This window comes from Nothobranchius furzeri, chromosome 16 (assembly GCF_043380555.1).
Source record: "Nothobranchius furzeri strain GRZ-AD chromosome 16, NfurGRZ-RIMD1, whole genome shotgun sequence".
In the NCBI taxonomy this organism is placed as follows: domain Eukaryota; kingdom Metazoa; phylum Chordata; class Actinopteri; order Cyprinodontiformes; family Nothobranchiidae; genus Nothobranchius; species Nothobranchius furzeri.
The window spans coordinates 375,001-402,602 of NC_091756.1; the positions used below are offsets into that span (position 1 = coordinate 375,001).

A 27,602-nucleotide genomic window follows, 5' to 3' on the forward strand; every position below is an offset into this window, starting at 1 on the left:
GCATGCATTTATGTGTAAGTGTGAGTGTATGCATGTGTGCGTGCGTGCGTGCATGTGTAAGTGTGAGTGCGTGCGTGTTTCCTTCATCATTCCCAGTGTGTTACCATGTGATTGTGTCATGGTCCAGTTAGCATCAGGGTCAGAGGACACACACCACTGGAGTCCACCATAACTGGGAAAGTCTTTAACCTGAGAGGACAGCCAGTAGGTCCAGTCAGCCACAGAACCGGTCTACTGGTAGTGTTGAGAAAGTTCCACAGGAACTAGTTCACACATTTTAAAAAGCCACTCTTTCTCTTCCTGGTTCATAATGACCTTTTGTTTTTACTTAGTTCAGTTATTTTTTCCAGTGTGTTGCAGCGAGCGGTTTCCCTCACAAATGTGGTGTTTTCCACGTGTTTTTACAGTACTCTCTCACTACCACGCAGTTGCTGCTTTACTTTTACATGAGTGTTTGTTGTTAGCCTCAAGGATAAGCTGATGGCCCGGTTATCACCAGTAAGTCGCTGTGGACAAACACATAAACAAAAGTAAGTACATTTGATTTCTATAGCACTTATCACAGACATAGAATCAAAAAATGCTTCACATAGATCACAACTAAATAAAACAAAGTCATAAAATCATAAAATTTCTTAAACAAAAGAAAGATGATAAAAATTTGAGTTGAAAATAAGAAAATAAAAGATTTAGTTAAAAGCAGCTTTAAATAAAAGGGTCTTTAGCTGTTTTTTAAATGTGTCCAGACTGTCAACGCTGCGTCAGGATAAAGGAAGATCATTCCAGAGTCGGGGTGCAGCAGTCTGGAAGCTCGATCAGCTCGACTTTAGTATCTGGTCTTTGGAACTTCTAGAAGGTTCTGGTGGGTGGACCTGAGGGCTCGGGTTGGAGCATAAAGGTTGGTTTATGCTTGACGCGTCTGCGAGGTCCGCACAGCTCCGACCGGTAAAATTGCATCATTTTAACATCCACGCCCCTCCACCGCGCCTCCGCACGGCCCAAACATTCCCCACCGCGTACTTAGGAAATTTTCTAACCACGCAGACGGTTGAACATGGAAGAACATGACGGACTGACAAGAACTAGTATGGCAGAGGTTGGTAAATCCAGACATTTGTATGATTCAGCTCTCAGAGATCACCGTGATCAACATGTTGTTAATAATTCTTGGAGAGAAATAGCTCGCACTGTCGGAAAAGACGAGGACGCTGTTAAAAATGCTGGAGAAACATGAGGGACCGATATGTGGAGGCAAGGAAGGGGTACAAAGGGAAAAGCGGTGATCCTGGTAGAAACAAGAACACTCCACCAATTCTTAAAGAGTTGAGTTGGCTCTCAACGTTCATTAAACTTAGAGCAACAGAGACCAACAGCCATGGTAAGTTAAGTTATTTTTCTGTGAAGGTTTAAGAAATGTGTCTGATCACAGGATTCATACAAAGACTTTACATTTATTTTTCTTTTAATGTTGAATAACAAACAGCTTAAATAAAATAAGTATATGTTAATTTAATTTGATTTATTTTAAAGGTTGAGGAAGATTCACAGTCAGATGCAGATCTCCTCCAGTCTGCTTCCCCACACTCCCCTGTCCCAACGCCGTCTCCTTCATCCAGTTCATCTGAATTCAGCACAATAAGCCCCCGCACCCTCCAAGACATGTTTTCCTACAGTTCTCCAATGGAAAAGGTCTGCTCCTCTCCAGGATCCAGTGGTAGTACGTGCAGTTGTACTTAGAGTTAATTAGAAATGTATTTTAAAATATTTACAAAACTGCTATTCTGTTCAGGTTTAACCAGTGTCTCAGAGAGTCCAGGCCCAGCAACAAAACCCTGCCATCACATATCGTAACATGTTCCCAAAACTGAACACGTGTTTTCATTTGGTAAACACAGCCACATTTACACATGACACACACATACCATTCATTGCTTAAACACAAGTAGCCTTTGGGTGAACACTACCAAGCATGGAAAGAACACTGAAGAGCTAAACTGAAAACACAATTGTCTAAAGGGAACACAATGAATTACACACTGAATGTATGACAGTGCCCACTTCTCTCTGAGACAAAGGGAAGCCACGGTTTAGGAATTTGTGTGTTATGTTTGGGGTTTTGTGTGTGCAGTTTTGAAAGTAATGTACAGTTTTGAAAAACGAGTTTTAGCAATCGAAAAAAACCTGTAAATAAACCCTGTATGTCAGGAAATATTGTCCTCAGTTTGTGTCTAAATTTTGCCTAAAATGTGCTATTTTGTAATTATGTTGTTTATTTGTTTACATTTTTTCCCTTTAGTCTTTAAAATACAAATATTTGCCCATAACTTCTTATTTTATGTCTGTTTGATGTCATCATTTTAAAAATATTAGCTCAGATGATACTCAGTACTCAAGTAGCCTTCTAATCAGATACTTTTTTACCCTTACTTGAGTAATAAACCCTATATCAGGAAAATATCGTCCTCGGTTTGTGTCCTTCCAGTGAGCTTTACAGATGTGGGAAAATGTCATCAGGCAGTAATCATTGTTAAATTCATAATTATTCTCGGAGAGAGACCAACTCTTATCTGCCGCTGGGAGCCCCGTAATGCATAGCGTCATTTCAACATGGCGGTGTCCGCGACACGGTTTATATGCAGGTAGCGGCGCTGCGGCTGCTTTATATAGCGACTCGTTGCATTCTCCCTCGACCCAAATCCTCGGATCACGCATTTTAGCTAAAACGCTAACGTTAGCTTGCCTTGCGTTGACTGTAGAGTTGTGGGTGATGGTCACGCAGATGTGTCATGAGATTTGAAGCGTTGCTGCCTTTCACAGACACTTTTTCTGCACATGCTGCAAACAGGATAGCCGCCTTCTATCAACTGTCCCTCGGCATTCTTCAAATATCTAAAAGATGCCCGTACTTCCCACTTTGTCTTCTTTGAGGGATAAAAATGTCCTCCTGAGCGCTGCCGTCTCCTCCTTTGGCCATTATTTCAGCTTTAGCTTCAAGAAAGTTTTGGTTGTAAACAACAAAGTGCGCATGTGCCGCCGGCAACTTCAGCAGATGATACGGTGGCTGGTAAGGGTCACCGCGCCTACACCGCAGCCACGGTAATCCACCGAGATAATATAGTTTTTTTTAAAAACAAGACGGTTATTATCATTGTCAACTTTTTTTACCGGGGTTTACCGCTACACCGGTTACCGTGACAACCCTACCTGATCGGTCTGCTTTGATCTATTTTGAAAACTCCGATCAAAACCGATAGGGGCGCTATCGACCGATTGGGATCAAATGCCGATCCATCGGTGCATCCCTAATATTACACCCACACCCACACACCCACCCCCGTGGGCCAGGAACCTCAGGGATGGCTCTTTGGCCAATGATGTTAAGGCCTCTTTGCCTTCGTTTCTGCAGGTTGAAGCCAGCCTCATCCAGGAAGAAGTACTCATGAGGTCTGGCCATTGCGTCCAAATGTAATATCCTCTGTGAAAATGTGAAAGTGCACAGGTGTTCAGAACAACAGTCAATCAGGTAGCACAGTATTGTCCAAAACTAATGTAGGCCACTGAGCAACACAGTATATCCACTAACTGTACTGTGAACATGGATGTATACTTACTTGCACATACTCGTAACGTAGGTCTTTGAGTCGTGCAGAGTTGCGCTCAAAGGGAACCCTGTAGACCTGTGTCATCCGCATCTTTTGGCGCCGGAGAACTCAGTCTATTGTGGCCAAGCTGACATCATCAAATCTCTCAACGTTGACATTATCGCCAATGACTTTGTGTCTGATCTCCCGGAGTCTGATGAGGTCGTTCTCACGAACCATATCCACAATGATGGTTTCTTGTGCCGCTGTAAATATGGCAACCCTCCCACCTCTATGTGGCATTCTTTCAACTCTAAAGAAAGAAACGTGTTGTCAATCGACGTGTTTTAAAATAACAACTGATTTGAAACCAATATACTACTTTCACAGGCTTGTAAAACTGTATTGTGACAAAGAAAGCAATAGAGTACAATACCTGTTGTGTTGTCTGAATGCCCTGATAATGGTGGCCACGGTGAACCTACTCAGGTTTGGATGGACTCTTAGCCCTGCTTCAGCCATTGTCATACCATGGACAATGACATGGTCATTGACTGTTGCTTGCATCTCTTCCGTAATGATGGTGCGAGTTTGTCTTGCTCTCCCTGCTGGACCTTCTCCTCTCCCTTGTTGGCCTCCTCCTCTTCCTCCTCTGATTTGAACTCCTCTTCCTCGTTGGCCTGCTCCTCTTCTTCCATGGCCAGCTCTTCTCCCTCCTCTGACTTGAATTCCTCTTCCACTGACTCTGCATTGTGTCCCCTGCACAATCCATTGTGTTTGGAATCTTCAGCAAACCGTGCACTCTGAACTTGCTTTTATACATGTGGTCACAGTATTAGCAACAAGTGTCTTCAATTTTGAGTCGTGTGTAATGAATGACGATGGGTGTTTCATTGTGTTCAATTAGTGCTGACTGTGGCAAGCATTTGGCACATGAGCTTTCATTTGACAATATGAGCAGAGTTCTTTTGCAGCTTGTGTTTTAGCAAGGAAAAATGTGTTTAGATTTATGAGAACGGAGGATTGTGTTTTATGAATTGTGTCTTCATGTGAAATGTGTTTATGATGTTGGAAAATGATGGCTAGATTTAGTAAATGTGTTTAGACAACTGGTCATTTGGTTTAGAGGATTGGCTTTTGTGTTTTAGCATTTGAGAAAAACTGTAAAATCACATGCGCCAGGCGTCACCGGTGATTCTGGTGATGCATCGGTGTTAAAGGGTCGTCGTCATCGTCGTCTTCCTCCGCTTATCCGGGTCCAGGTCACGGGGGCAGCATCCCAACTAGGGAGCTCCAGACCGTCCTCTCCCCGGCCACCTCCACCAGCTCCTCTGGCAGGACCCCAAGGTGTTCCCGGACCAGATTGGAGATGTAACCTCTCCAACGTGTGCTGGGTCGACCCGGGGGCCTCCTGCCGGCAGGACATGCCCGAAACACCTCCCCGGGGAGGCGTCCAGGATAGGGCTGGGGGTAAACGATTATTTTTAAAACGATTATTCTGACGATTATTTTATCGAATAGTCGGCTATTCTAATGACTATTTAGACAGTTAATCAAATGGTTATTTTTCTATTGCAGTTAATAAAAACCAAAAAATCTGTAAGAAATTCCTTTAAAAAATTGATAAATTGTTACTGTAAGAGAATAAACACTACAGGCCTTCCATTTTGTATAACACTGTTTTTATTGTGTTGCGGTTGGTTATGTTCTGGTGGCATGAAAAATCCGTAGAAAAACAATAGGGTTCCCTGCCCTTTGGGCTTGGAACCCTTATAAAGAGACCGTTTCTCCAGGGCTGGTTCGGCGGGGGAGGGGGGGGACGACTGTTGATGTGCCACCATCTGTGGGTAACCCTGTTAAGTAGCTCCGGGTGGGCCAGCTGAAAACAATAAGATAAATTAGGGGCTGTGAACAAGCTGTTCTCCCCTCCCCAAAACCACTCATCAGGTGCTCTTGGTCTCAACTGATGCACCCAGCTAGTGCATAGACAGCTGTTTCCAATTATGTTTATTTATTTGGCAGCCACTTTTATCCAAAGCGACGTACAATTGTTAACCTATAGGGCATGTTGTGATTTGTGGGGGATACTGGAGTACCGAAGGAAACCCACGCATGCATGAGGAGAACATGCAACTCCACGCAGAAGGACTGCAGCTGGGTTTCGAACCTGCAACCTTTTTGTTGTGAGGCAACAGTGCTAACAACTGGACCACCATGCAGCAATTAATAGTACAGCATAAGATTGGCAGCACAACCGCAGCATCAGCGGAAGCGTCAGCCCTTGTGATCAGCACTTCTGGTGTGGACATTCCGAAATAAAGACATTTGTGTCTACCTGCGCGTGTCCACCGAGCAAGGACTCAGAACAAAACAAATGTGTCCTAGATGCTACTCCATCCCTCCTTTACAAAATGTGTCTTTATCCTATACCTGTGATCACTGGCTTTAGAAGAAGGTCATACACAGCAAACCACCACCACGACCTTCAAAACTTCACTAGATCCTCTTAGTTACACCCTTGGCTAAATGATACACTCCGGTCTCTACACACCAGTCTTAGAGCTGCGGAACGGAAATGGCACAAACAAAAGATCCCACTGATCTATCGAAATTGCAGGCATTACTGTCCTTGTTCTCTGCCAGCATCAATGATGCAAAGAAAACATGTTTATGTTTATTTATTTGGCAGACGCTTTTATCCAAAGCGACTTACAATTTATAACCTATGGGGCATGTTGTGATCTGTGGGGGAAACCAGAGTACCCGGAGGAAACCCACGCATGCATGGGGAGAACACGCAACTCCTCGCAGAAAGGCCACAGCCGAGTTTTAAATCTGCGACCTTCGTGCTGCGAGGCAACAGTGCGAACAACTGTGCCACCATGCAGTCCATTTTACACTGACAAAATTCTCAGCTTTACTGACACCCACAAACTATTTTTGACATTTAAAACTACTTAACCCTCCACTTCCATAGCCTACCAAAAATCTATCGGCAGACACCTTTGCCTCATTCTTTAATGAGAAAGTGGCAGCTATAAGCAAACAGTTTACTGAACTGGCCACTCCTGAGACTTCGGTACTACAAAGTATTTCTAGACTGACCATCATAAGCAGCTACTGCATCATTTTCTTCATTTACTCCTCCCACTGAGAACTGTGTGTCCAAGCTTCTCACATGGAGCCGCCCTACTACATGCCCGCTCAACCCCTTTCCGACTAAGCTGCTCCCAACTATTGATTCTACAGTAGCTGCAGCAGTCACACACGTGATTAATGCTTCACTGACATCTGGTACATTTCCCACCTCCCTCAAGCATGCTCAGGTTAAACCGCTGCTAAAAAAAACCTTCTCTTCCTCCAAATCATGTGGGGAGAGCGGGCAGTAGAGGGCGACAACGTCCTCTGCTGCCCGCAGATAAACGGAGAAGGAAGTGACGCGCCACCATCAGCGTCAGCCTGAAGAAGCCGGCAGCTGTCGGCGAAACCGTAGCTACAAACAGGTAAACAAAACTGTTTCTGTGTTTAAAAAAGAACGAAAGCATGGATTTACAAAGACACAGCAAGAACACACCTAAGATGTTCAAAGAGAAATACGGACAACAAGGAACGAAGGACTTCCGCCGTTTGGAACGATTACACCAGAAACGCGCACGTCTAAGAAACCACCTTCGCTTCTGTTTAAGATGCCGGGACGAAAACATCACACCCACAAGCCTACAGCTGAAAACACCGATCCGGACCAAGACAGCACAAAATATAATAGAAAGAGCACAGAGAGCACTGCTCAAGGAGAGGATAAGGAACGTCATAACCAAACAGAGGCGTGTGGAGGACGAACTGGAAAGAGGACACCTGGACTTGAAAAGGAATTACAAACTTGATAAACAAATGGAGGAACTAATTAAAGGACACATGATGGAAAAACAGGAAAAAGAGTTCATAAAAGTAAAAGAAAGACACATAAAGAAGTTAAACAGACTCATAAACAAGAAAAAGAGGGGAGAAATACAAGGCAACTCCACACCAAACTCATGGGTATGTAACATCTCACAACACGAACTAACAGAAGCAGAAGAGAGCATATTAAAGAAAGGTTTAAACTTTGCAGTCACACCAAAAGAAATACCATATGATGAATTTATCGTAGCAACAGAACTAGCATGTCAACAGATCACAGATGAGGGAAAGAAAGCAGAACTCAGAAATAACGTAGTTGGGATATTAAAAAACAGCCAAATTCAACACAGCAATATTACAAAAGAAGAACAATCAGCCATGACAGCTTTATCCAAAAATGAACAGATAATTATTCTACCGGCAGATAAAGGAAGAACCACAGTAGTTATGGACAGAGAAAAATATAAACAACAGATGAAACAGATGCTAGAGGACAAAAATACATATGAAATACTTAAAAAAGATCCAACAGAAAACATTAAGAAAAACATGAAAAAATTACTGAAGCCACTGCACGAAAAAGGCAAAATAACAGAAAAAATGTACAAACACTGGATTCCCACAGCAAACATAACACCAAGAATATATGGAACGCCAAAAATACATAAACAAAACACCCCACTTAGACCAATAGTTGACAGCATAGGTACACCAACGTACAACATGGCAAAAGATATCAGCAGAATCATCAGCCCGTTATTAGGAAATACAGACCAACACTGCAAAAATAGTATAGAATTGGCAAAAGAACTAAAGGAAATTACAATAGAAGACAACGACATACTCATCTCACATGACGTCACATCTCTGTTCACAAAAACACCAACCCAAAAAACCATAGACATAGTAGTTAACAGAATCAGACAAGACAAAACTTTACACAAAAGGACAAACCTCACAGCAGATGACATAGCACAACTGATAGCACTGGTAGCTAACTCCACTTACTTCACATACGAAAACACAATATACAAACAACTGGAAGGCTTCGCCATGGGTAACCCGTTATCAGCCACCCTGTGTGAATTTTTCATGGAAAACCTGGAACAAAAAGCCATAGCCACCGCCCCCCCAAACTGCAAAATAAAACTATGGAAACGCTACGTGGATGACATACTGGAAATCATACCAAAAGGTCAAACAGAAACACTAACACAACACTTAAACAATATTGACGACACGGGCAACATAAAATTCACTTATGAGTTAGAAACAGAAGGCAGCATAGCATTTATGGATATGAAAATCACCAGGCAGACCGACGGGACCCTAAACATAAACACATACAGGAAACCAACACACACAGACCAATATCTATTATGGACATCAGAACACCCCACCATACACAAAATGTCAGTAATCAGAACATTATATCACCGAGCAAACATAATAACAGAAGAGAGAGACCGTAAACAAGAGGACAAACACATACAACACGCTTTAAAGACCTGCGCATACCCGACATGGGCAATAAACAAAGGAAAACAACAAACAAAAACAGAAAGCAAAGAACAACCCAAAAAAAGAACCAGAAACCCAGAAAGACAAGAACCAAAACCAGTGATAACCCTACCATACATCAGAGGCATAACGGAAAAAATAAGAGCAACAATGAAAAAACACAACATAAACACACCAACAAAGCCATACACAACAGTTAGAAACAGACTAGTGCACCCAAAAGACAAAATATCAGCTGGACAAAAATGTGGAGTCATCTACGAAATCCCATGCAAAATATGCAATAAAACATACATAGGAGAAACCGGACGCCAACTCAATACACGGACAATAGAACACAGAAAGGAGTGCGAGAAAGAGGCAAATCGCAAACACACAAGAGCAGCAAAAGAAGAAGCAGAAAGTACAATAAAAAAGTCAGCCGTAACAGATCATTGCTTAAGAGAAAACCATATAATGGACTGGGACAACACACGGATCATAACCACCGAACAACAAAAATACAAAAGATGGATCAAGGGAGCAATCGAGATAAGGAGACGTGGATGTGGGACCATGAACAGGGACGACGGAGTTTACACGCTGGACCACGCATGGGACTGCATCGTCGGAGAGGGGAGAGCGGGCAGTAGAGGGCGACAACGTCCTCTGCTGCCCGCAGATAAACGGAGAAGGAAGTGACGCGCCACCATCAGCGTCAGCCTGAAGAAGCCGGCAGCTGTCGGCGAAACTGTAGCTACAAACAGGTAAACAAAACTGTTTCTGTGTTTAAAAAAGAACGAAAGCATGGATTTACAAAGACACAGCAAGAACACACCTAAGATGTGGAGAACTACCGACCTTTCTCTCTCTTTCCGTTTCTGTCTAAAATAATCGAAAGAGCGACATTCAAGCAGATTACAGAACACCTCTCACAAAACTGCCTGCTGGACCCTTACCAATCCAGGTTCAAAAATGGCCACTCCACTGAAACAACTCTGTTAGAAGCCTTAAAAGAAGCTAGAGCGACCGCCAAATCCTCAGTACTTATCCTGCTTGATCTATCAACTGCATTTGACACTGTCAACCATGTCTCATACTCTCTAGCGTGGGCATCACAGGGAAAGCACATTCCTGGTTTAAATCGTACCTGACAGGACGATCATTCAGTGTATTTTGGCTGGGACAATCTTCTGCTGTTCACCGTCTTACCACAGGAGTCCTCCAGGGCTCTGTACTGGGACCTCTTCACTTTGCCATACACACCTAGCCTAGTGAACTAGACCAAATTCTTGCTTTGCAAAGTTTGGTCTAGGCATGCTCCATTGGAACCTCAGCAGCTCCTGCCAGGACTCTGGCTAGCCAATCACAGCTCTCTAGAGGGGTTTCAAACACATAAAGAGCTTTGATTGGTCCATAATGGTGGGCCAATCATAGTGCTCTATCTGCTTAGTGAACAAATCACAGAGCTTTATCCGCTTTGTGGGCCAATCAGGGCACTCTATATGCCTGGTGGGTGGGATGATGCAACAGAGTGAAACAAGATTATGTCACATTCATTGTCCAGTTGAATGCGGAGATCATTTGAAAGACAACGGTAGAACCCGCCCCACAACCGAGAGCCGTCAATGGAGCGTGGCCAGACTAAATAATACATTTGTTTAGTCTGGCTTGCTAGGCTAATACACACCACCTTACTGGGTGAGATAATTCGATCGCATGGTTTCTCCTACCACTGATATGCCGATGACACCCACCTCTATCTTTCTGACATATCAAGATGGATGAAATCCCTCCATCTCCAACTCAACCTCTCTAAAACTTAATTACTTGTCATCCCAGCAAAACAATCCATACAGCACAATATCTCAATCCAAAAGGATTCCCTATCTCTGGCAGTTTGACACGTGGGTATTGTGATTGACCTATAAAGATCATGTTGCCTCTGTCGCTCATTCGTGCCACTTCACTCTGTATACATACGAAAGATCAGACCGTACCCAACACAATATTCCACCCAGCTCCTGGTGCAGTCCTACTATCATCTCCCGCCTCGATTACTGCAACGCCCTTCTAACTGGTCTTCCAGCCTGTACTGTGAGACCTCTTCAAATGGTCCAGAATGCAGCGGCGTGTCTGTTCTTCAGTCAGCGTAAAAGAGCACATGTCACCTCTCCGTTCATTGAGCTCCATTGGCTACCGCCAGCTGCACACATCAAATTCAGATCTCTAGCACTAGCATACAAGTCCTGGATGGTACAGCTTCCATCTACCTGAATCCTCTTGCAAAGGCTCATATCCTGGCCCAGCCGCTCCATTCATCGAAGGATAATTGGCTAGCAGTGTCTACACCACGCTCAGGACAATCCAGACTCTTTTCATGTATCGTTCCACAGATGTGGAATGACCTTCCAAGCACTACTAGAACAGGGCCTTCCTAGTCGATTTTCAAGAAACTCCTGAAGACCCAGCTCTTCAGAGCGGGTCTTTTAAACTAGCGCCCTACCAGCACCTGTCCCCCACTCTACTGCACACTCTTTGTTCACTTCCCTCTATGATTCATTATGCTGCCTCACTGCCACCTAGGACTGACTGAATACTGTTTGTTGTTAGCCTCAAGGGCAACCTGATGGCTTGATTATCACCTGTAAGTCGCTTTGGACAAAGCGTCTACTGAATACATAAACATACACATACCATGACCCAGTGCTTTTAGAGGCCTCTGGAAGACCCCCAGACTCCAGGACCAAAATTTGGCCAAGGTAGGGTGTTTATGGGTGGATCTACAGGTCAAGACCTCCTGTCTGCACAGGAAAACTTAAATAACTTTGTCATACAGCTGTTTAATTCCATCCGTAAGTAATTTTCTATGGCTATGGAAGCCAAGGCTGAAAGTCGCCTCTGGCTGAGACAAACAGGCAACAGAGTAAATCAGTTGCTTGGTAGGAACAGAAAATCCACATCTTGCATTTTAGATGTTGATGATCATTTTCTAACTAAGGCAGGTAAAATAGCTAATTATTTAATCAATTGGTTTGTGGATCAAGTGAATTCTTTAAGACAAACATTTCAAAATTGTCAACTGAATGAGTCGCTATGTATTATAAATAACAAGATTATGTAGGAAGGATTAAGAATTGCACTTTTGCATTTAGGAAGATAAATTCTAACGAAGTAAAGATGATTTTAAATAAACTGAAAAGTAAACCACCAGGTTTGGATGGACTGGACAACAAACTTCTAAAATTAGTCACTGTTGATATTGCTCCAGTCATTAGTCATATTTTAAACGTAGGTTTGTCCTGCTGCATTTTTCCTACACAATGGAAAAAATGCAAAAGTAATACCAATTCCTAAAAAATAAATCTTCGACATTTTCAGACTCCAATAGCCACCCTATCAGTCTTCTACCTTCTTCTTCTGATCTTCTATAGTCTTCTAAGTAAGATTATGGAAAATGTTGTTGCTAATCAAATGAAGCAATATTTTCTTTCAAATCGGTTATTAACAGACCACCAGCATGCATATAGACGGGGGCATTCAACAGCCACAGCTTTGACACAGATGACCGATGACCGGTACAGAAATTGTTGGAGTAGTGATGTTAGACTTCTCTGCGGCTTTTGACATAATCAATCATAATTTACTTTTAGATAAACTAAAATGTTATGGCTTTGAATTTTCATCAGTACAGTGGTTGCAGAGTTATCTAACCAACAGAACTCAGTCTTTTTAAACGGGAGTTACTCGGTACCCAGTGCTGTGACTTGTGGGGTGCCCCAGGGTAGTTGTCTTGGCACTTTATTGTACAGCAATTTTTCCAAATGATCTGCCTTTTGTGCTGGATAAAGCAACAACAGTAATGTATGCAGATGATCCAACAGTGTATTCACATGGTAAATCTATTGAAGAACTAAATTCAGTGTTGAATAAAGAAGTAAAATATGTGTTAGACTGGGTAAAGCAAAATCAGTTGGTATTGAATGTTGCTAAGACTAAAGCCTGATTTATGCTTCTCCGTCTGCGTCAGTGCGGAGACACGCAACGCCATTATCTGTCCTTGCGTAGGGCTCCGGCAGGCACGCAAGTACGTACGGAGTCGAGCCCACTTTTTTAAACATCCGTCGAACGAGATGGATTACGCAAGCTCGTGATTGGTCAGGACGCCGCTGTTGTTTACAGCGCCGCCATTGCAAAGAGAGCCGAGGATAACTAGCGGCAGACAGGGAGAAGCTTGAAGAATACCTCGCGAAAAAACTCTAAAAATATGAACGTTTTATCCTCCCGTGACTGGAGGAGTGAAAAGATGCGCAGCAAGCGTTTTATTTGTGGACGGAAATGACAGGAAACGTGGGTTTAGAGGTGGGGAGTGCATGAAGCGGTGGGAGAATGAGAGACAAATATGTCCGTGTTAAAAGTCTCTTACATACACAAAAAACACAATATAAACACACTATCTTGGACCGATACATATAAACACACTATCTTGGACCGATACATGACAGGATACCACAGAACAGCGCTACGCCCTCTGTTGTCCTGCGGGGGAATTGCTTTGCAACACTCTCCAGGAGACGGAGAAGTAAAAGAGCAAAACACTTCCGTCAATCCGTGCGTGTCTGTCCCTTGCGGAGCTGACGGAGAAGCATAAACCAGGCTTAAGTGACTACCGTTGTAGACCAGAAAGCGTGAAAATTGCTGCTTCTTTTTTAAGTTAAACTACAGCTGAGCTCAACTTTGTTGGTGCAGACTGCAGAAAGAAAATTTTTTTTAAATTGACATTTGACTTGATATGCATTCAAATAGTTTTTGTTTCATTTCTACAACCAGGCTCAGGCAGATGCAGAGAAACAGTTGACGTCCACAACCAAGCCATTCCAGCCGACATTGCCTGCACTATTTGATCAGCAACGGAAATATGGACCTAAGTCCCCAGAGACTCTAAAACTGAACAGACTTGTTGCTGAATATATTTGTATAGATCAAGTGCCCATTTATTCAGTTGAGAAGCCTGGCTTCCAACAGCTTGTTACGCACCTTAATCCCAGGTATAGCATTCCATCCCGCAATTTTTTCATGTACAGTGAAATCCCTGCTCTGTACAACAGTATCAAAGATATACTGAATCAGTTTGAGGGTAAACCAGTTTACTCATGCACCACCGACCTCTGGACCAGTAGGGCATCAGAGTCATTTATGGCTGTGACTATTCAATCCATTAGGGAGATGATGAGCTGGTGTTTGGGTTGTGTTGGGATTCACTCTGACCACACAGGAGAAAACATCAGGGAGGCATTTGAGGAGGTGATCCAGGATACCTGGAAGCTGGACCTTAACCTAATGGCAGGTCTTACAACTGACAATGCCTCCAATAATAAAATGGCTTTTGAGCAGGACTTTTTATGGGTCCCTTGCTTTGGCCACAACATGGATTTGGCAGTCAGCAAAAGTCTAGACGTAGACAAGGTCTCATCGACATTATCCAGACTTATAAAAACAGTGTCAGCCTTCAGCAGGTCACCAAAGATGGTTAGACTACTTAAGAACAAACAAAAAGAGCTGCAGTTAGTTGAACACAGTCTCATTCATGATGAGCCAACATGCTGGGGCTCATCCTTTGAAATCGTGGACCGATTTTTGGAGCAGCAACAAGCTGTGTGTGCGGTTCTTGCAGAGAACAGAAAAAGTGGCATCTCATGCCTAAATATACAGACATTACAACTTTCGAGACTGTACAGGAAGCAGAGGCGGTTTGACCATTAGGCATAGGTAGGCGGCCGCCTGGGGCCCCCTTGTGTTGGGGGGCCTCCTAGCCCTGACTGCAGGTACCCCTCTGTTAATGCCACAATATTCTTATTACCAACCTGTCGCCGCAGATGGGATTGGACATGCTTCTCGTTACCATAATTCCTGAACCGTTCAAGATATCATTAAAATTCTAAAAGTGCTGAAAAGATTAAAAATGGGGCTTTTCGTGCATATACAATGCATTACGGTAGCCACCGGGATTCCCTGTCTTGAGCGCAACAAATCACAACGCAGATTCAGAGACGTGCTGTTTGTCATCCAAAATGCTCCGTTTAATAACTTTTGAATGGCTGATCAGATTCAAAAAATTCCAACGGTTCCTAAAAGTACAGTGGGGCAAAAAAGTATTTAGTCAGCCACCAATTGTGCAAGTTCTCCCACTTAAAATGATGACAGAGGTCAGTAATTTTCATCATAGGTATACTTCAACTGTGAGAGACAGAATGTGAAAAAAAATCCATGAGTTCACATGGCAGGATTTTTAAAGAATTTATTTGTAAATCAGGGTGGAAAATAAGTATTTGGTCAATAACAAAAATTCAACTCAATACTTTGTAACATAACCTTTGTTGGCAATAACAGAGGTCAAACGATTACTATAGGTCTTTACCAGGTTTGCACACACAGTAGCTGGTATTTTGGCCCATTCCTCCATGCAGATCTTCTCGAGAGCAGTGATGTTTTGGGGCTGTCGCCGAGCAACACGGACTTTCAACTCCCTCCACAGATTTTCTATGGGGTTGAGGTCTGGAGACTGGCTAGGCCACTCCAGGACTTTCAAATGCTTCTTATGGAGCCACTCCTTTGTTGCCCGGGCGGTGTGTTTGGGATCATTGTCGTGTTGGAAGACCCAGCCATGTTTCATCTTCAAAGCTCTCACTGATGGAAGGAGGTTTAGGCTCAGAATCTCACGATACATGGCCCCATTCATTCTGTCCTTAACACGGATCAGTTGTCCTGTCCCCTTAGCAGAAAAACAGCCCCAAAGCATGATGTTCCCACCCCCATGCTTCACAGTAGGTATGGTGTTCTTGGGATGCAACTCAGTATTCTTCTTCCTCCAAACACGACGAGTTGAGTTTATACCAAAAAGTTCTACTTTGGTTTCATCTGACCACATGACATTCTCCCAATCCTCTGCTGTATCATCCATGTGCTCTCTGGCAAGCTTCAGACGGGCCTGGACATGCACTGGCTTCAGCAGCGGAACACGTCTGGCACTGCAGGATTTGATTCCCTGCCGTTGTAGTGTGTTACTGATGGTGACCTTTGTAACTGTGGTCCCAGCTCTCTGCAGGTCATTCACCAGGTCCCCCCGTGTGGTTCTGGGATTCTTGATCACCGTTCTCGTGATCATTTTGACTCCACGGGATGAGATCTTGCGTGGAGCCCCAGATCGAGGGAGATTATCAGTGGTCTTGTATGTCTTCCATTTTCTGATAATTGCTCCCACAGTTGATTTTTTCACACCAAGCTGCTTGCCTATTATAGATTCACTCTTCCCAGTCTGGTGCAGGTCTACAATTCTTTTCCTGGTGTCCTTCGAAAGCTCTTTGGTCTTGGCCATAGTGGAGTTTGGAGTCTGACTGTTTGTGGCTGTGGACAGGTGTCTTTTATACAGATAATGAGTTCAAACAGGTGCCATTAATACAGATAACGAGTGGAGGACAAAAGGTCTGTGAGAGCCAGAGATTTTCCTTGTTTGGAGTGAACAAATACTTATTTTTCACCCTGATTTACAAATAAATTCTTTAAAAATCCTGCCTTGTGAATTCATGGATTTTTTTTCACATTCTGTCTCTCACAGTTGAAATGTACCTATGATGTAAATTACTGACCTCTGTCATCATTTTAAGTGGGAGAACTTGCACAATCCGTGGCTGACTAAATACTTTTTTGCCCCACTGTACATAAAAGCAGCTTTCCAACGATCTATAGCATGAAGCAATCAGAGATAGGGAAAATATCGCTACGAGGGGAAATCCTGCTGTACAGCCTGATTGAAACGGAGCGCAGCGCCGCGGTGAAAGCGGATAACTGAACGGGGAAGCTAATTAGCATAAAAACCAGCATGAAATTATGCAAATGCCTCAAAGAAAATCAACACGATCTATTAGGTGTCCCAGAAGGCTTATATCTGAAGTCAGTGACCACGAAGAAGGACAGATCTGCAGTGAACCAGGGTATGAATGTTTGTTCAGTCTTTATTTTTTATTTTTTATTTGAACAACCCTCAACTATTTGCTCATTGTACAATTCAGCTTTATTCCAGCATTATTTATCTTTTTACAATAAATAATTATTTTTGCTAAAACAAAAGTTTTTTGTGTAGCAGTGAAGAGAAGCACCCCATGGCGGTGTGAGGTGTGCAGGACTCTGCCTGCAGCTGGAGAGAAACTACTTCAAGGTCTACCACATCAAACAAAAACGTCTGAAAGTTTACAAAAATAAATGGTCTTAAAAACAGCTAAAAATTATACCAAGGTTCACACTTTTTTAAGAATAGATGCATTACAGCTCAAAGTTTAAATTGTTTGCCCAGTAGTTTAGAAGTTCCTGTTCGGTAGTAAATGTAAAAAATTCAAATCCGTTTTTTTGCTTTTTTCACTTTTAAGCTGATTTTTTAAAGGCTTTAATAGAAATAAATTCTAAATACAAACCACACACTAAAAGCTGAGGCTGTTCTGATAAAAGGAGAAGAGTTACACACACTTTGTACTTTTATTACAATTTTACAGCCATGAGGTAAAAAAAACAGGCGGCCCCGTTATGATTATGGTCATAAGAGGGTTATTAAGACGGTGATGCACAAACAGGAAGTGACTGGTTGTCATTCCACTCCAATCCAGTTGGTGGTGGTAATGCACCAAATTGTTGTTTGCCAAGTGCCATAAGACCACAAATAAGAAGAAGAAGAGAGGCGGGGGCATTTGTAACAAACTCAAAGCGATAGTCAAACCATTGAGCATGAAATGAAGTTATCCTAGTGGCTCCAATAAGAAGAAAGAAGCAGCTTGCTTCATAAAAGCTTTTATCTTCACTTCTGAAAGTGACGTTGTTTTTCTATGTAAACTTTAAAAGGAAGCAGAAAAGAAAGACAATGGAAAATGTTTAAAGGGAGGAAAACATAAACCAAAATGGAAAATAGAAAAAAATAACAAAGGCTAACGCACAGGAGCGCTGACAGAAAAAAGAAAGCAGAGCAAATATTGAAAGCGCTCAAAGGGTGGGAAATACAGGAAAAAAGAGGAGGACTAATAAAAAGTGAAAATAACTCATGTCAGAAGAGGGGAGCGTTTCGCAAGTCCAGTTAAAGGTAAGATTGTTGAAAATTTTGTGTAAGGGGCCCCATGTCTGTGTTCGCCTTGGGCCCCCAAATTGCTAAATCCGCCTCTGACAGGAAGTGCTGGGCCCATTAAGCTCATTCACTGATGCTCTCAGTGGAGAAAAGCATACCAGTCTTTCCTCTGTGCTCCCTCTCTGCTGGAGGATTTTCTCAGTTTTAACTGTAGAAGATGATGACTCACCTGAAAAGGCAAATGAAGGAACTGATAGCCAAAGATCTAAAAACTCGATACCAGGATGGGCGCTTACAGTTGCTATTAAACACTGCGACCTTTTTTGACCCACGTTTTGAGCTAAATTTCACAACACTGGAAGATGAGGTAAAGGAGCACCTCTGTGATAGCTTAAGAAGCATTCCAAATATTCAAACTGTAGCTTCTCCAAGTGAGACTCGGCCAGCAAAAAAATTAAAAACTGACTTGAAGGGATTGTTGTCTGACATTCAAGAGGAGAGAAAGAAACACCCTGATGCACCTCATGAAGTTGAAATCACTTCTGCAGATCGTGACAGGCCAGAGTACAAACTGAAAAATGAGCTGACTTTGCACCAAACCATGCCAGAAGTACAGGCAGAGCATGATCCACTAACATGGTGGAAAGCCAATCACACTACCTTTCCTCACCTGGCCTTGTTGGCCAAAAAATATCTTTGTATAGCTGCCTCAAGCTGTGCCTCAGAGCGCATCTTCAGTACATCAGGGCTCATTTGCTCCCCAAGAAGGGCAAGACTGACAGAGGAGCACATTGATATGTTGGTCTTAGGTGTGTTCTTGCTGTGTCTTTCTAAATCCATGCTTTCGTTCTTTTTTAAACACAGAAACAGTTTTGTTTACCTGTTTGTAGCTACGGTTTCGCCGACAGCTGCCGGCTTCTTCAGGCTGACGCTGATGGTGGCGCGTCACTTCCTTCTCCGTTTATCTGCGGGCAGCAGAGGACGTTGTCGCCCTCTACTGCCCGCTCTCCCCTCTCCGACGATGCAGTCCCATGCGTGGTCCAGCGTGTAAACTCCGTCGTCCCTGTTCATGGTCCCACATCCACGTCTCCTTATCTCGATTGCTTCCTTATCCATCTTTTGTATTTTTGTTGTTCGGTGGTTATGATCCGTGTGTTGTCCCAGTCCATTATATGGTTTTCTCTTAAGCAATGATCTGTTACGGCTGACTTCTTTATTGTACTTTCTGCTTCTTCTTTTGCTGCTCTTGTGTGTTTACGATTTGCCTCTTTCTCGCACTCCTTTCTGTGTTCTATTGTCCGTGTATTGAGTTGGCGTCCGGGTTCTCCTATGTATGTTTTATTGCATATTTTGCATGGGATTTCGTAGACGACTCCACATTTAAGTCCAGCTGGTATTTTGTCTTTTGGGTGCACTAGTCTGTTTCTAACTGTTGTGTATGGCTTTGTTGGTGTGTTTATGTTGTGTTTTTTCATTGTTGCTCTTATTTTTTCCGTTATGCCTCTGATGTATGGTAGGGTTATCACTGGTTTTGGTTCTTGTCTTTCTGGGTTTCTGGTTCTTTTTTTGGGTTGTTCTTTGCTTTCTGTTGTTGTTTGTTGTTTTCCTTTGTTTATTGCCCATGTCGGGTATGCGCAGGTCTTTAAAGCGTGTTGTATGTGTTTGTCCTCTTGTTTACGGTCTCTCTCTTCTGTTATTATGTTTGCTCGGTGATATAATGTTCTGATTACTGACATGTTGTGTATGGTGGGGTGTTCTTATGTCCATAATAAATAATGGTCTGTGTGTGTTGGTTTCCTGTATGTGTTTATGTTTAGGGTCCCGTCGGTCTGCCTGGTGATTTTCATATCCATAAATGCTATGCTGCCTTCTGTTTCTAACTCATAAGTGAATTTTATGTTGCCCGTGTCGTCAATATTGTTTAAGTGTTGTGTTAGTGTTTCTGTTTGACCTTTTGGTATGATTTCCAGTATGTCGTCTACGTAGCGTTTCCATAGTTTTATTTTGCAGTTTGGGGGGGCGGTGGCTATGGCTTTTTGTTCCAGGTCTTCCATGAAAAACTGGCACAGGGTGGCTGATAACGGGTTACCCATGGCGAAGCCTTCCAGTTGTTTGTATATTGTGTTGTCGTATGTGAAGTAAGTGGAGTTAGCTACCAGTCCTATCAGTTGTGCTATGTCATCTGCTGTGAGGTTTGTCCTTTTGTGTAAAGTTTTGTCTTGTCTGATTCTGTTAACTACTATGTCTATGGTTTGTTGGGTTGGTGTTTTTGTGAACAGAGATGTGACGTCATGTGAGATGAGTATGTCGTTGTCTTCTATTGTAATTTCCTTTAGTTCTTTTGCCAATTCTATACTATTTTTGCAGTGTTGGTCTGTATTTCCTAACAACGGGCTGATGATTCTGCTGATATCTTTTGCCATGTTGTATGTTGGTGTACCTATGCTGTCAACTATTGGTCTAAGTGGGGTGTTTTGCTTATGTATTTTTGGCGTTCCATATATTCTTGGTGTTATGTTTGCTGTAGGAATCCAGTGTTTGTACATTTCTTCTGTTATTTTGCAGAAGGAAGTGACGCGCCACCATCAGCGTCAGCCTGAAGAAGCCGGCAGCCGTCGGCGAAACTGTAGCTACAAACAGGTAAACAAAACTGTTTCTGTGTTTAAAAAAGAACGAAAGCATTGATATGTTGGTGTTTACTGCAAAAAATATCCATATGGCAAAGCAAATCCAGGAAAAAGTGACACATTAGACAAAGAGTAGAGGTTCTGCTCTTTACCTCTATCCTAATTTAAGCTTAACTATAGTATAGAGTTAATAAAGTTTTAACTGCTCACCTGTTTTAAAAATGTACTTTTTGAATGCACATTTGATGACTGACAGTGTCATTTACATATGTTATTGTTACCATGTTATGTTATGGTATTCATATCGAGTGTTCAAGACCTCATTGGTTATACTTTAAGTATTTTGTGTTTTCTAAATGCACATGTTTGACTGACAGTGTTGTTTAAATATGCTTTTTTTCCATTTTTAGTTGATATATTTTCATATTGAAAACAGATTTTTTGAGACATTTAATTTGAGACAATTCATGATTTAAAGTGTTAACTTTCGCCAGTTTTTGTATGCACTTAAAAAAATGCTAATACTTGAAAGGTTTAAGCATAGGCGTCATTTTAACCGGGGACGCCGGGGACATGTCCCCGGCAAAATTTGTGATTGGCAGCTGTGTCCCCCCCACTTTCAAAAACGCCTGCTGATGAGGATTTTTGTTTTACCAGCTCAGATCTTATACCAGGGGTCGGCAACCTATTCCCATCAAAGAGCCATTATTACCCGTTTCCCACAGTAATTCTGGACGGACCTTAATAAGCAGTGACTTAAGTGAAGCAGGCAGGTCGCGCTAGAAAATTTAGTTTAAAAAGACGTCATAAATGTGTTCCCCCGTCCTTTTTATTTCTAAAATATGAAGTAAAAACTCACAATTTAATTTTCATTCATTTGTCATTAATATGTAGTCTACACCCGTGCGTTAAGTGGACCATCTCCCAGTAAACGCACAGCATCCAGCCCACCTCTCCAAATGCGTAAAATGTGCATCAGCCGCTAGTTAGGCGCGCCATCAGCTGATCAGCCCAGACAAGAGCAGAGCAAATAGAGACAGAATAGAGGATGATTCTGTCTGGATGTGGATGGAGATTACATTTTACAGCAGCCTGATCATCATTTAAATACGTAAACCATCACCTGTCTTCTAGTCCACGCTATCAGCATTATTTTAATTGGTGTGTGTGTGTGTGTGTGTGTTTTCCACTTCAAACACTGGTCTAACCAACCAGACCAGCGTGTCCAGTAACGTATTAATGTTACAATTAAACAGTTTCACTTCATGTAGGCTAGGAACGTTTCATCTGCCGTAGCCCGACCGCTTCTGCTCCACATAAACTTTGTGTGTGATCAAATGTCTCTACGCGTCATGCGTTTCCATATTAGAGACGGGAACAAGCACTGTTCAGCCAGTTTCATAATTTCATAAAAAGAACATTTTTCCAAGTGACACATCCCTCAGAGAGACCGGGTTTCCAGACCGCTTCAGTGGGAGGAAATCTTATCGCATGCACCATGGTTCTGCGCTGCGCTGCGAACCCCTCAGATCTTCAGCTCACTGTCCACCGTGGGCGCTCCGAGCCGCGCTGAACACAGTTTCCAGTATAAAGCTCTGATGTTCTGATGGGAATCTTTTACCTCCGCGATGTGCGTTAACGATTAAAATGTCAGCTCATCCATGTGCATCAGTGTGCGTGGGGGTAATTCTTTCAAACCAAGCAACATCCTTGAGTTCATCTGTCAAAATAAACAGTCAAATGGAAATATCTGTAGCCTGCCGTTTAACTGTTTTGCCTTCTTGTGAAGATTGTTGCAAAGAGAAACAATTAAACTTGATTAACCCCAGAGCCACCCAGAGAACCAGAGCGCATGTGGGAAGATTCCTCCCACTGAAGCGAGTGTTTTCCAAACCCGGTCTCTCAGAGAGACTTGTCACTTAGAAAATGTTCCCTGATGATGAAACTTTGGCTGAATAGCACTTGTTCCTGTCTCCAATGTGGCGACACATCCAGGAGCCGTCTGAGGAGAATCCCAGAATCTCACATAGTCTTCAGCTAATAAAGCGCCTATGATTACGCACAAGCGTGACGCGTCAACCCGGTCTCACAGTAAGACCGGGTTGGACCTGTTCAGGTTTACGCAGACAATCTTTACATTTAGAATTGGCATACAGATGTAAAATTAATGCAGTAAAATATAAAGCTTTTTATTTAAATATCCATTCATTATTTTACAAACACAGAGAGCCGCATCAGATGGATGGAAGAGCCGCATGCGGCTCCAGAGCCGCCGACCCCTGTGCTAGCCTACTTTATTGTCCCCAGCAATTTTTAAACCCCACTCAAGTGTATGGTTATTGTCCCCAGCAATTCTGGAAACAAACTGACGCCCTTGGGTTTAAGCACTTTATACACTTAATTCTTAACATTTAATTTTTGCAATATAAATTGAGGAATGTTATTTTTTGAATAAAATTGTTCAATAAATAAATGGGTGTTTTAAACAGTATCAAAATCAAGTATCGAGTTTTTTTCCAGTATCGAATCGAGTTTGAAATTTTAGTATCGTGACAACCCTAATAGTCAGCCCAATAAACATCTACAACGAATGTAACCCTGTGAAACATACACCAGTGACCCGCACTTACATAGCACCTTTCAGAGTCAGAGGACTCCCAAGCGCTCTACATCACAGCGTATCATTCACCCGTTCACACACGGGTGGTGATGAGCTACGATGTAGCCACAGTTGCCCTGGAACGCACTGTAAGAGGCGAGGCTGCCGAGCACAGGCACCACCCTACGACATAGTTTTTTCATGTACTTACCAGTGTAGCGTTGTGGTTTATGCTCTTTTATGAAAGAGGAACCATTCTACATGATAATTTGTGATATTAATTTTATTAAATTAATAACCAAATTGTATAGTTTTAAGAAGACTCAAAGGTTGTTTTCATCGATAAACTGTCGATAATATCCGTGGGTCTGTGTTTCAGTTCAATGAAGAAACCAGTTTGACAATTAAAAGTTTTAATTCTTCAAATTAAACTAATGATTTTGAAATTGACAAACAGGAAATAACAATCAACATTGGCAACTTTGTGGGACAATCTTTAACAGTTGATATGCTGTTCTTGATCAAATAGACCTTCTGTTGGAGGTGCTGAAGGTTGAGAGTAATAGGATGTGATTATGGATGCGTGTGTGCAAAGTGTAGTGAGAATTGAACATGAGGTGAGATGAATGCGGGTGTGGATCTGATTTTGCTTCAGGAAGAAACAGGTGTCTGAGTGAAAAGTGATGGTTTGAATAAACTTAGGTTTAGTTGGAAAAGATGCATCAAAACGCTATCTGTCATGTTCTGCCTCACCGAAAATCGGACTCCCTGTTGGACCCGGGACGTCACCTTAGGATGATGTTTCATCCAGGGCACCTTGGCTGGCAAAGAAGACAAAGATGCGCCACGAACCGGTCCAGAGTTGCCCTCGGTACACGTGATGATAAAGCGTTTTGTCGATGCGCTTTCTTAAGTTTAATTCACTCAGAAATCAAAGACTCTGTATGAGTCTGCGTTAGAAGTTGCGATTCAGCTATTCTGTCTGGCTGACAGGAACAGCGTGAGAGGGGGGGGGGGGGGGGGATGAGCCGATCGGCTCTGTTCCCCCTTTGGTTTCTCAGGTCCTTTCTCTTTCGTTGTCCAACACGAACTGAAACATAAGACTGAAACTTACCAAAAGCCTTTCTCTTCTCAAAGCAAACGTGTGCGTCAGCAAATGTGTTTTGGAGTTTACTGTGAGAATCTGTGTGTGGGTGTGTTTGAGTGTGTGTGTGCTTGAGTGTGTGTGAAAGTCGCCAACAAACATCCTCAAACATTATTTAAGTATGGATTCATTAATCCATTATAATTACCCAAAGCATAAGAATCATTCATTTGATTAGACACATTTATAATGAGCAAAATGATAATGGTTATTCTTTAACATTAAAATCAAGAAAAGAGAGTTTTAAGACTTGTTATGACTACATTTATGGAAACAACATCTTCTGGCAGACTGCAGGTGTCAGATGTTATGGTTTCCTCCCAGACTCGCTGGCGTTCAGGTCTTAATCTGTGGGTGAAAGTTCTCAGCGACCCAGCTTTGACCCAGCTGAGTCCAACACCACCTTTGTGACAGAAAACCCATATTTCCTCACGTTACATCCCCCCCCTTTCGCGACGACATGGTGGTCAAGCAAAAACCACCTGACGTCGTGACCTCATTAACATGATGAACCCATGTAGGTAGACATGCATGTTCCAGAAGAAGGCAGGAGCGATGAAGCGTCTCCACAGGTCTCGTGTAGAAAGGAGTATATCCTGATCAGATGATTAAGGCCAAAACTGTTGCAAATCATTGTAAAGTAATCCACCTAGGGAATCTTGAAAGCAGAGCTATTTCAATAGCAGTTAATTTTCATCAGCAATAATGCAAAGGTATTCAAAGGATAAGGTAGCCCGTGTGTCCACACGGAGCTGGGCAGGTGATGTAACCCTCGGGCGTAATCCAGGCGAAGTCCAGTGACGAACGCGACCCATCTCAAACCACGATATATATATATATATACAATCAACATTGCTTAACTGAAGAATCACGATAATAAATCACAATGCATTAAGTGCCCCCCATAGTCTTAAGACATGTGTTGAACGTGCCCAAGCCCATACTTTTGAGAGCACCATGTGAGCACCTGTGTGTGTACACGCGCTTGTTTATGTAAGGTTTATCTATAGGAGCGCCCAACAGAGAGTGTGAGGGACCACAGATCCGCCCCCCAAAGATGCGCAGGAGACGGGGGGAGCTCCAAGACCCAGAGATCCAGGCGTTGCCCCAGAATGCAGGAACCCCAAGGAGACTGCAACCAGAAAGGCCCCCGCCCCCCTCGAGAGGCACAGAGGATCGCCCCGGGGGGCCACAACCAGCAGCCGGCAGAGTCCCTGGAGATATCAGCGGCAAGCCCACAGGCCCGCGCAGCCTCCCACCCCCTAGCCGGCCGAGCCCGGGACCCACTGACCCGGGACCCATGGGTGACCACCCCCGCCGGGGACCCAGCAGAGCCCAGGGACCCAGACCCCACCAGGCAGCCACCGGGATCTATCAGGCAGATGCCAAAATCTTAAACCCCCAGACCCGGTTGCCACGAAACACTCAGGCAGACCATGGCACAAGCCCCCACACCAGGTGTGGCAGGGGGAGGGGGGACAAAGATCTATATCATCAAGAGAAGTTCCAGGAGAGGGGAGGACCCAAAGGCCCCACCTGACATATACAGTCATACACAAACACAGTCACACACTCCCTCCCTCATGCTCACACATGCACATACAACCCAAGACTTACAAAAATGCATGCCGGACACCCACTCATGCTCCCCATACACACCCTATTCACTCTGGTCCCGGTACTGCTGCACATGGGGTACAACCATCACCGGTAACCAGAGTTTGACCCTTTCTGCTGGGGTGCTGATGAGCAGGCTCCCCCGCCCAACGCTGAGCACAGCAACCCACCACCCCAGACCCCAACCAGACGGCCAGATCTCCCTCCTAGCCTCCAGCCTCAGGAAGCCTAGCAACAACAGAGGTGGCTAAGACCCCTAGTCTCCCTCCGCCTGCTCCAATATAGTGTTAGTGTGATCATGAGGTGTATTCCATGGCTGTGGTGAGTGGGCAGTGCGGGCATCATCCGGCATATGCCAGCTGATGCCACCGCACCACCCCACTTACACCCTCAGCCATCAGTGTCTAAGTGCGGTTTAAAATTGGAAGTGGGCACCGGCACTCGGGAGGAGGCTGAAATATCCCCCTGCCAAATGCCGTTGAATGTGCTCACTCCCAAGGCCCTAAGTGTGTGTATGTGTGGAATGTCGTCAGTGGAAGTGTATAAGGTGCAAATAAAATTGGGGGGCAGGTTGCCACAGGAATGCGGAAATGGGGTCCATACCCGCACTCCCTGACTTGCCCACCCCCCAAGGTCCTATGTGTATGTTTGTGTGATGATGTGAGGGAGCAGGAGGAGAGAAATATGCGGGGATGGGGAGGAATGGCTGGTTGGGCTTAGCCATCCAGGGAGCCAGCTCCCCTACTGGCCCCAATAGGCACCTCTGTTGTCAAACTGCCACCCAGGGCATGGAGACCCCAGCCCATCCTGCCAGGGCCCAAAGCAGCAGCATTACAGAGCCTCACGGAGTCCGAGGGCACCAACCCAGCCCCATCCCAGCAGAATGTCTATGCCCACCCCTGCATTTGCACAACTTCCAGAATATATAAGACATGTGACATCCAGGTAAGGTTTGGTCCTCCCCGTCCTGGACCTCCCCCTCCCCTGTGATGGAACGGCAGAGGAGCCAAGGTCTACCCGATGCCCCCGAACCCGGGCCAGGCACTGCTGAGTGTTCCTGCCTTCTTCCCGGCAGCATACATGTCAGGACCCAACCCCCAAGGCCCCGCCCAGATCCCCACACGGGGCCGGCCACCCCCAAACCCCGAGCCCCCAGGCCCCCACCCAGACCCGCCCAGGGGTATTGCAGCCGCCAGGCAGTGACCCATGGCCGCCGCCAAGATCCCCGAGGGGCCCCACTCACAACCGCCAGCAGTCCACCCCCCGAGGCAACCCAAGCACCTCCAGAGGGGGGCAACAGCCCCCCAGTCCCAGACACCCCCAGTGAACCCACCTCCAGGGAACATCCGGATACTCCAAACTCAGACCCCACACCCCCTCACCCACACCATCCCGCAGGACAACATCAACAGCCCCCCACCCTCGCTATGTGATGGAACCGATCAAAGGAGCCCAGAGAGATTCATCTGAAGTGGAAGCAGAGGCTATATCAAGTGCAATATGATCTAACAAAAGATTTCTATACTGG

At 44.0% G+C, this 27,602-nt stretch overlaps 1 protein-coding gene across 5 annotated transcripts in view; it reads left to right on the plus strand.

Annotated features, from left to right (window-relative positions):
- The window catches only part of LOC107374279 (rho GTPase-activating protein 23), a 171,207-nt gene that overhangs the window by 21,637 nt on the left and 121,968 nt on the right, over positions 1-27,602 (plus strand). For 3 of the 5 annotated variants that reach the window (XM_054736349.2, XM_054736346.2, XM_054736347.2), the window contains exon 2: positions 20,653-20,727. The exons of the other annotated variants lie outside the window; for them this stretch is intronic. In XM_054736349.2, the coding sequence (XP_054592324.2) occupies positions 20,653-20,727 (75 nt within the window). The remainder of the gene's footprint in view (positions 1-20,652; positions 20,728-27,602) is intronic. 5 annotated transcript variants of the gene reach the window in all.